The 9,916-nt window shown below is 40.4% G+C and overlaps 1 protein-coding gene and 1 long non-coding RNA gene across 4 annotated transcripts in view; one reads left to right on the top strand and one right to left on the bottom strand.

Annotated features, from left to right (window-relative positions):
- Window positions 1-307: 307 nt before the first annotated feature.
- Window positions 308-8,915, bottom strand: LOC308187426. Its single transcript, XR_013944679.1, has 2 exons — window positions 8,180-8,915; window positions 308-2,637 (listed from the first exon to the last, which is right to left on the bottom strand). It is a non-coding gene; the product is annotated as an uncharacterized lncRNA (long non-coding RNA).
- The window catches only part of NAPEPLD (N-acyl phosphatidylethanolamine phospholipase D), a 25,296-nt gene continuing 21,275 nt past the window's right edge, over window positions 5,896-9,916 (top strand). The window contains exon 1 of one of the 3 annotated variants that reach the window (XM_080575362.1): window positions 5,896-5,977. Coding sequence is in view for 2 of the 3 variants with exons in the window: in XM_080575358.1 (XP_080431484.1) it covers window positions 9,753-9,859 (107 nt within the window). In the remaining variant the exon portion in view is untranslated. Of the gene's footprint in view, window positions 6,046-9,644; window positions 9,860-9,916 lie in introns of those variants that run through there. The other 2 variants (XM_080575359.1, XM_080575358.1) reach the window with 2 other exon arrangements.

Below are 9,916 nucleotides of genomic sequence, written 5' to 3'. Positions count from 1 at the left end.
TGTGAGATATTATTTTTAAGAATAATTAGCTGCAGAGAAAGATGATGAAGTAAGATAATGAAGTGTAACTGGCATGCAGTATGCCCCTCAGAAAAGTGTCTAGGTGTGGCATTGCACCATAAACTGCAAATCCAACGCTCTTATAGTTTTGTATGACATCACGTACTGTTGCAGCCATCGCAATGGGGTGTAGAAACAGCTAGTATAGAAGACACATGAAGTTTTAATCAGCGCTGATAAGACCTCGGCTGGAGCACAACATGCACTTTTGGGCACCTCACTCAAAGAAAGACCAATAACAGAAACCGAGGTAGAGCCATGTAATTTTCAGAGCTATAAAAAACGGGACCCGCGAGGTAAGATTGGAAGAATTCATTTGTTTAGTCTAGCAGCGAATGACTGAGGGAAGATATGATAGCAGTTCTCATACACATAAACTAGTTGCAAAGGAGATATAAACTGTTCTTCATGTCTACAGATACAGCAAGAAGTAATAGCCTTAAATTGCAGCTTGAGCACTTGGGTTGTTTTTTTTACAAAACGCTTTTGAACCAAAAGGAATGTTATGCAGCAGCTCGCTGAGGGGAGGTTTGAAGAATCATCATCACTGCAAATTTTCAAGGTCAGGTTAAACAAATATCTGCCAGGAGCTGATTAGATAGAGTTGATTCTGCTCTGAAGCAAGAGGATGCACTGGAAAGCCTTTTGAATCCTTTTTAAAATCATGAAATCACGTCTGGAGATGCAACTCCTTTGTCCCCACTACTTAATTGACATGAAAAAGAAGTAAAAAAATGTACCAGTGTCACCTCTCCAAGTTTTTTTTTTAAATTAAGCCTTTTTTTATCCCTGATTTTTAAATCTCAGTATTGCTTTATCTAGAATTAAGGCATTTCTGGTAGAAGAACAGTGAAATGCACATGAAGCTGGAAAATTATATTTATTGAGGTTATATGATTTTATGTTTTGTAAATACCTAACTTAAATCACATGAGCAGTTGGGATAAAAATAAATTAAAAAAAAAATTATTTGTAACTACTCATTTTGCTTACATGTCAGGGGCAAGAACCCTTTATGTATTTTTTTCCTTTGCTGGGGAGCATCTCTTACTGTTGCCCTGTAAACCACTTTTGTCCAGGGCAATTTTACACTCTAAACTCCCCGAAGTTCTCCTCGTGACACAGGTGCTCAGACATCAGCATTTAGTTTCCTTTTGGCTAGCCTTGAAAACATGATCACAAGCCAACTTCTTCATTTCAAATCTGAAGAAATGCATTCCTAACTTTGTAGAGGTCCTGGTGAAACAGGGAGAAATAGCACTTGGAATTTCCACTACTTTTATGATTAAACATAAATAGTGGAGTTAAACATCAGTTAGAGAACACCAGTCCCTCACTCCATTTGCCACAAAGAGGCAAATCACTTGATATTTCTACCCCCAGATCCATAAATTTGTGGTTTCTAAAAGCTTCCATCTGAAGAAGCAGATAGCTTCCAATTTAGAAGCAATCTGTTTCCATTTTACAGATAGTTTTATCCTCTGCTTATGTTGTTTAACTACTTTTAATAAAAATTCTTTCATTAATTACCACCATTATTTTTTAATCTGACTCCAAAAGCATTTTCAATGGAAGAAGCTTACCTTTCTGCAGCCCTGTGCTGTATTCCTGAGTCAATTATAAGTCTTTTAAAAGAAAAAAAAATCTATGCCAGAATATTTAAAGACACATCAATCATCTTTAAAGTTATAAACAACATACGTAATAATCACATCCCTTTTGAAAAAGAAAATGACACTACTAATTACCTTGGAAAAAAAGCCTTAAGTTACCTTCACAGAGTTTATTGCCAATAAACCACCATCAACAATTATTTATGCATTTTAGGAAACAATTGTGCAGTTCTGTTCTAGTTTTGTGAGCACTAAAAGGCTCTGTTCAGATGCATGTTTTCCAGTGACATCTATGTTTTTTTTCTTTCTGCTACCCAGTGAACCAGCTGTGTTGACTGATGTCTGAGAAATCAAGTTCACTCCCAGAATAATGCCATTGTAGTCGATTTAGTCGCAGCGAGGACCCATTTGACCCATGGAGCTCCAGAAGGTCATGCAGCCTGACAGTAGCTCAGACAGGATTTAAATAGAGGATCCTCCCGAATCCCAATTCAAATGAGCTGCTTTTGACATCGTCATCATGTCTACACATTCAGAGTGACATTTTCTCAAATGCCACTCAGCATTGCTCATCTGTTGGCACACCAAAACGTGACCTTCCTGGCTCTAGTCGCATGCCCTCATTCTTCATTTACATTTATTTATAACCCTCTCCTCTATTCAGTGCCAGCTGTTGAAACCAATGCAGATTTCCTTTCCCTCTCCCCCAAGGGAGCTGTGAATGAAGACGTGAAGACGAGGTTTCAGCCTCATTTCAGCAGGGAGGTGCCGGGTCAGCCTGGGGGCCCAGCAGCTTCCATCGGTGCCACAGCAGCAGCTGAAAGCAGCTTCCCGTAGCACACAGCATGCCCGTGTGGGGTGCTGACAACTCTAACGCTCCAGTTATCTGAACGTAGTGGTTTGGACTACAGGATTTCTTGAAGCCTCTTCTAGCCCTTGTTTCTATGATGCATCTATAGTAAAGCTGCAAAAACAGTTTGACAGACAAGAAAAAGGACAGTCCTTCACTTTACAAAAAATCTCAAGGAAGCTTTGACTTTTCTCACTGTTACACACCTTCTTTCTAATTCATGACTGTTTCCCCTACATTAACCTTACTGAATCTAAAAAGTCATTATTTTTTCTTGTGGTTTTTCTTTTTATTTTTGTTATTTTTCATTGTTATCTAAAAGCTAACTTATTTTAAATTGCACAGAAGTTCTCAGTTACACTACTGCCAACATTAGCTGATTTTAACCCTTGAACGAAGGACAGAAATTTGAAGGGCTTTCTGTGGATTAGGAAATCAGAGCATTCCCTTGTCTCCCAGTAAAGGCAGACAACTCAGCTACATTTCAATTTTTACTGTGAAGAAACCTGGGATTTCTTTATATCTGTCTTTTTGCATGCAGCCCTGTTTTTACAGAAAGCAAGCATTAAAAAAACTCTGTTTGATGGGATCTAAACGGCGATCCAAAGGTATCTGTTCTGCTCAGTCAAGTAACTAAGGCCGCAAAACATGCAGCAGTGCACCCCAAAAGCAGGCCTAATACAGCCACAGCTATTTAAGTTCGTATTATTTTCTCAGTGCTGGACAGTGGAAGGAGACACAAACTAATCCCCGAGTATGGAAAAAGTAGGTAGAAAACAGCAGTGTATTGTGCTTAGCATGAGCCAGATGACAGTGGGCACACGTGCTGGCCAGCCAGCTTGTGCATATGGCTAACTGGATTAGCCACAGCTCACGCTGTCACTTGCCCAAGCAGATGGAAGGCACGGAGAGGTGGGCTCAGGTTATTGCACTGGGAGGGGGAAACTACAGAACAGTGTCTAAAACCGAACAGAAAACTCAGCTTCCCAAGTTTCATTCTTTCTGAAACAGCCTGCTTATATGCAACTCCATGTTTCTGTTGTCTTTCTATAAGTGCTGTAAAAGTCTATAAGAGGGGCTCCAGCTCTTCCATGACCATCACTGGTTTTATTCTACATTGTTGTCAGAGGCATTACACCAACTCTGTACACAAAAATGAGAAAGACAATGATTTCAAAGTTGCTCCAATCCCAGGCTCCTAGAATGGATATCTCACTATTTAGTAGAAAATAAATGTCTGCAAACCTGCAACATAGCCTGTCTGTAAGACCTGAAAGGTGTTAGGTTCAAACATGAGAATGAAGAGAGAGTTTTAATGCTCTGCAGCTTTATAGGCAGCTCTTGTAAATCACGTAGAATAAAGAGATGAACTGACGGGTCATACTCCCAAGATTAGCTCATCATTGTCTTGGGGCACCCCCGAAACCATCAGGAGAGCAATCTATTTAGGACGCTGCTGGTGAAAACTCAACCTATGCACCCTTTTAGCATCCTCTTCAGGCAGTCTACGTATTCCTTCTGCAGATGTATGCAGCCTGGTACACCCCCGCCAGTGTATTTCCACCATGAAGTATGTAAGAGTATATTCTTCTACATTCTCACACCATGCCTTTTTCCCTTTCTACACACCTTATCTTGTCCCTCTCCAAGTGCTTTGTAGCACTTCCCATGCAGCTTGCCCTCCTAATTTGCAGGCTGGCCATACGCTAACCAAGCAGGATGGATTTTTCTCCCACATCAGAGGACACTTACTGCCAAACGGTTACATTCACAGCCATAAAGGCAGCCAGACCATCTTAAGGCCTTTGCTCCTCTGCTGATGAAGGTTGTCGGATGACAAATACCTTCCTCATATTAACCCACTTGCTCTCTGGTGAATAAAAGCACAGACTTAGGGCCAAATATTTCTTACAGCCACACGGAGGGAAGAAGAAAAAGAAGGACCTGCAAAGACATAAGTGGCATGACGATAAGGTTCATTACATACACAGACAGTGATCTGGTCACATAAGAAATGAAACTAGAGGGTATAGTTATGAGTTTGGCAATGGCCAACATTCACATTCAAGCCATGGCACTACATGTAAGAAATATTCCCTTAAATGAAAGACACTTGCAAGCTCAACCCATTATACTGTGAGTCTAAAATGAATATTACAGGGACGCCTTTCAGAAGTGCATTTAGACACAAATCAGTTTGTCATCATCTTGCCTACAGTGAAAGCAGCACAATGCCTTACGATTTTTAATTCATAACTGAATGTCCAGACGCTCCTAGCTTAACCCTGTTAGGAGCTACCCTATATATTCTTATTGTTCTTCTCATTTTCCTCCCTGGTACATGCTGAATGCTTTCTTCCTGTTTATTAAACTTGTTACTACATCTTGACCCAGTTTAAAATTCAATCACAAAAGGGCAAGGATTGCTCTTTCTGCCAAGTGCCCCTCACAGAGGAATCTGAATCTGATTGGGCCTTTTAGACCCTGTAATTGAATTTCCTAAATAAATTTTAATCAGAGTCATTTTGCAAAATGTGATGCAATATTACAATTCATTATGAGGTACCGAGTGTAACAGCATCATCTCATGGTAATGTGTGTTCACAATGAGGTTGCCAAGCTTCACTGATTCTGGAAACAAATGTAACAGCTTTAATTTCCCCTGAGGTACATGGTTCAATTGCAAAATCAGGTGTTGTCTAAGGCCAGATGAGTTCTGGTAAAAGAGGGCAAAACTTCAATCCATACAGATTTGTGTTTATTGAAGTATGACTACAGGTCATAACTACTGCCAGTATGTCTAACGCTAAGCAGGCCTTGTAGGAGGTGAAATGATCAGGAAAAGTCAGGTGAGAAGATACAGAAGAAAGAAATGGGGATTTTCCCACTGCTAAAGGCAGCAAATTTGCTTGACCACTACATACTTGTTTTCCTCCTTCAGAACAAGATAACTTGGTAGCATTATCCTCCCTCTACCTTACAGAGGTTAAGAGAACGACAGATTAATGACAAGAAAAGTAAGGCTCCTGTTTCTCACCACCCAGGACCTTTAGACCTTAGCCTCTGGCCTTGCATAAGATTTCCTGACAATCTCACCACCAATTCCTGAGATTCAAGATAACACACCTATAAAGTATCATCTAAACTCCAGAAAAGCTTTGAGTTCATACTTCTGCTACATACAGTTTTTTTTATAACACACATGAATAGCTTTGTCCTTCATCTTCCATTTACCTTCCACGTACTAAAGGAGATAAGGAAAGAATTTATGCATTTATTTCTCTGAGAACCTCATTGCTCTGGACTGGGTTCCTCAAAATCCCTCACGACCCAGCTGGAATCAGATGTGAACTGCTCACAGGTGTAGGCAGGGGTGAGGATATGGTCTTAATCCCCTGTGCAAAGAAACTCCAGCATGAGTTTTATCTTCCTAACAGTGGAGGAAAGAACGGAGGCAATGCGGGGGCCTGAGAGCTGCTCTGTGAGAGACAGGCAGGCTGCCTGGGTGGCTTTGCTCCGGCGGTACCCGATCAGTGAGGGCTACTTCCCTCTGGCAGCAGTCACATCACTCCCCTGAGATACATGGTTAAATTGCAAAAGGAGGCATTGTCTAAGGCCAGATGTGTTCCAGTAAAACGAGGGCATGGACCTTGAACACCACTACATTATCACTAGTAATTATTGAATCACTACCAGGGTTTAACAACCTGCATTTTGTCTCCTTTCAGTTAATCTGGCTATTCTCCCAGATAGTGCCCAAGCATGGCTCAGGGATTAGTGTGGGCCAGGCAAAACTTTTAGCAGCAATTCTGATGAAGCCACCTGCTCTCCAGGGCTAGAAAAGATTACCTGTATGAAAATGCATGCATTGTACAATTTGGCTTCAGGGCTGGAGAATGCTTCTGGCCCATTACTAGTACAGATGCAGCCTAAATGGCTCCATTATGGCTCTGGTTATCATCTTGTCCCAGTTATGTCCCCTAAGTAGAAGCTAGAGATACCAGCTTGTCATTAGACAGTATTTCGCATAATGTTTAGATGCACAGTTGTATTATTATTATTTATTTATTACTGGAGTTCACTAAGTTCCTCCCCTGTAGTCCCAAAGATTGTCAAATTCTTTATCATGCAAGAAGTTTGGATTTGTAGTGGTAAATGTGCCCTTTACAGTTACTTTGTTAAGAACTGGATATTGATTCTACATCAGTTTTATATCTATGGCAACTTAAAGCTGTAATTTAAGCTTAAGTAGGCTCTTTTGCCAGATCTGTGTTCACTGATGAGTCTTGAGCCATTTTTCTTTCTAGTTACCGAACCATGCTTCAGCCACAGGGCTTCTGATGCACGGGGGGTAATGTGCAGTTAGAATGACTTTCTAGAACAGTAACACATCTTGAAGTCCAGTGAGAATATTATTTTTCAACCCTCTTTCACAGGGGAATTTGGCATCCAACATGTTTTGAAAATCTGCTTGCCTCTGCCTGCAACGGGTGCCAAATAACTTTTCTTCTTTGACTTCTCTCCTAAACAGTGTGGATACCATAAGAGTGGTTTCCTCTTGACACTACAATTAGAAGGGCTAGGTTAGATCTTTGATTTTGTCCCAGTATGGGCCAATTTTATAGAGAGGCTTTCACTACCATGCAGACTTTATTTTGGTGTAACATTTCTATGCAATAAAAATGTTAGTATAGGCACTATCAGAGCGGTGAAAAATGTCTTCGCTGGGTTAGTTTATTTCACTCAGAGACCCAGCACAGAGTGTTCCAGCAAGTGTGCTTTTTTTGCTGCTATAAACTGCATCCACACTGTAAGAGTAAACATTGCGTAGTATATAGCAAGCCTAAGTCTAAAGGGGTTTGATGACTTGATATTCTAAGGTTGAGCAAGAGATGACAGAACATTTTTTATTTTATCATCTTGGAGGATTTTCACAATTAAGCTAAGACAGATCAATTGTAAAGCTATAGAAATATTTAACTATTAGAATTTTGTTGGTTTTTTTTTCCTACTTCAGATTGTGCTTCAGTTACTGCCCAAGAAAATAAGTACCTTACTCTGACAGAGCTTACGTCAACTAACTAAATTACACTTTGTGAATAAAATATTTATTCTACTCTTTTGAGATCTAAACAAAATACTGATAAACTTCTGTTGCATAGGTCAAACACCTCATCAAGAGAAGCTTTATAATCAAGTTAGTTGAGCTGTCTTGCTCACGATTAATGCACACATTATCTCCAAGGCAAATGCACCACTGCGGATACAATTCATGAAATACTGACTGTGTGATTCTAATTAAGATATAGGCTGTTGCATTAAGCAGATTAAGCTATGTTAAGGAACATCTCCTTCCAAACAGCTAATGAAATGATATACCCTAAAAACTTCCTCAATAAAAATGGATTCTGTTTCAGCTGTTAAATTTCCTTGTGAGAAGATAAAATGCACTGACCCAAGAATAATATTTGATTGATATTCCTCACTATCTGTGCCTCTCTACAATACAAAGAGGCTCCTGGACCTTCTTCATTTTCACATATAGTGGGCATATATAGAGCCAGTCTGAGCAGTAAAATTACCAGGAATGCATGCCACTCAAGAAAATGAAATTATTAAAGTTCCTTCAGACTAGGTATCAAACAAAAATTCTTACCTCATTCACAGATGGCTGGAACCTCCCCATCTGTTAGTTACTTCAGGCCTCCAACTTCTGCAGTGTCAGTCCTTTAAGCATATTAGCATGTCTGTGGTATATTACAAGTCAGACAGATCTCTGTTCTGGGTTTACACTACTTTTTGAGCACAAATGTCCCACTGGGACTTCTCCTCCATTTAAGCGTGTGTGTGTGTGCATAAGACACTGAAAGATCAAAACCTACCAAAGCAGCAGGACCAGACTGAGATCTTAGTTGGCTCGTGGGAATACTGAAACAGGAAACTAATTGGAAATTCTAGGTCTGACGAGGAATACCTCTGAACTCGAATTTTCTCATGTTGTGCAGACTGGTGTGGCAGAGTAGGTAATATGTACAGGATATAGACTTCTAGCTTTCAGAAATTACTTTAACAACCATATAATTATTCACCAGTCGTTACATCAGAAAAGAAAAAAAAAGTTTCCCTTTCAAATTAAAAACTGCATGCTACACATACACCAGTTGTTTTTACTTACAGCCCCCAAATGCTGACAGCTGTGTTTGTAGTACAGACAAAATACATTCACTAAAGCACAGCCTCCTCAAGTGTGGCTTATGCAGCACTGGTGGCTTATAAACTACTTCCAAATGGCGTGTGCAGGCAGCTCTGCCTACAGGGAGATACACAGCTGACCTGCAGAATAAGCATCCCAAATCCGCTGCTGTTGGCAATCAGTTACCACCAGTCTGAAGGCACTTACCTGGTGACTTACTCAAGTTTCCATGTGTAGGCACTAATTGTTCCTGTTAATGGGGATTGATCAGACCTATGGAGAGCAGGTTTGTCATCTAACTCATTTAGTCAGCCTTAGATTCTATAAAGCAACAGTACAAATAACTTAAATACACATAGCTTTCTGTTTTAATGAAGTATGACTACAGGTCATAACTACTACAAAGCCTGCTTAGTGTTAGGCATACTGGTAGGTGAAACCATCAGGAACAGTCAGGTGAAAAGAGTCAGAAGAAATGAATTGGGATTTTTCCACTACTGAAGGCAGAAAATTTGCTTGACCATAGGTAATCACTACATACTTGTTTTCCACATTCAGAACAAGATAACTTGGTAGTATTATCCTCCCTCTACTTTACAGAGGTTAAGAGAATGACAGATTAACGACAAGAAAAGTAAGGCTCCTGCTTCTCACCACCCAGGACCTTTAGACCTTAGCCTCTGGCCTTGCATAAGATTTCCTGACAATCTCACCACCAATTCCTGAGATTCAAGATAACACACCTATAAAGTATCATCTAAACTCCAGAAAACCTTTGAGTTCATACTTCTGCTACATACAGTTTTTTTATAGCACACATGAATAGCTTTGTCCTTCATCTTCCATTTACCTTCCATGTGCTCAAGGAGATAAGGAAAGATTTTAATTTATGCATTTATTTCTCTGAGAATCTCATTACTCTGGACTGGGTTCCTCAAAAGCCCTCACAACCCAGCTGGAATCAGGTATGAACTGCTCACAGGTGTAGGCAGTGGTGAGGAAATGGTCTTAATCCCCTGTGCAAAGAAACTCCAGCATGAGTTTTATCTTCCTAACAGTGGAGGAAAGAACGAAGGCAATGCAGGGGCCTGAGAGCTGCTCTGTGAGAGGCAGGCAGGCTGCCTGGGTGGCTTTGCTCCGGCGGTACGTGACCTAGCGAGGGTTGCTTCCCTCTGGCAGCGGTGTCATCCCTCCTAGCTC

The sequence above is a fragment of the Anser brachyrhynchus genome (genome assembly GCF_964034855.1).
Source record: "Anser brachyrhynchus genome assembly, chromosome: 1".
In the NCBI taxonomy this organism is placed as follows: domain Eukaryota; kingdom Metazoa; phylum Chordata; class Aves; order Anseriformes; family Anatidae; genus Anser; species Anser brachyrhynchus.
This window is presented reverse-complemented; position numbering and strand designations above follow the sequence as displayed.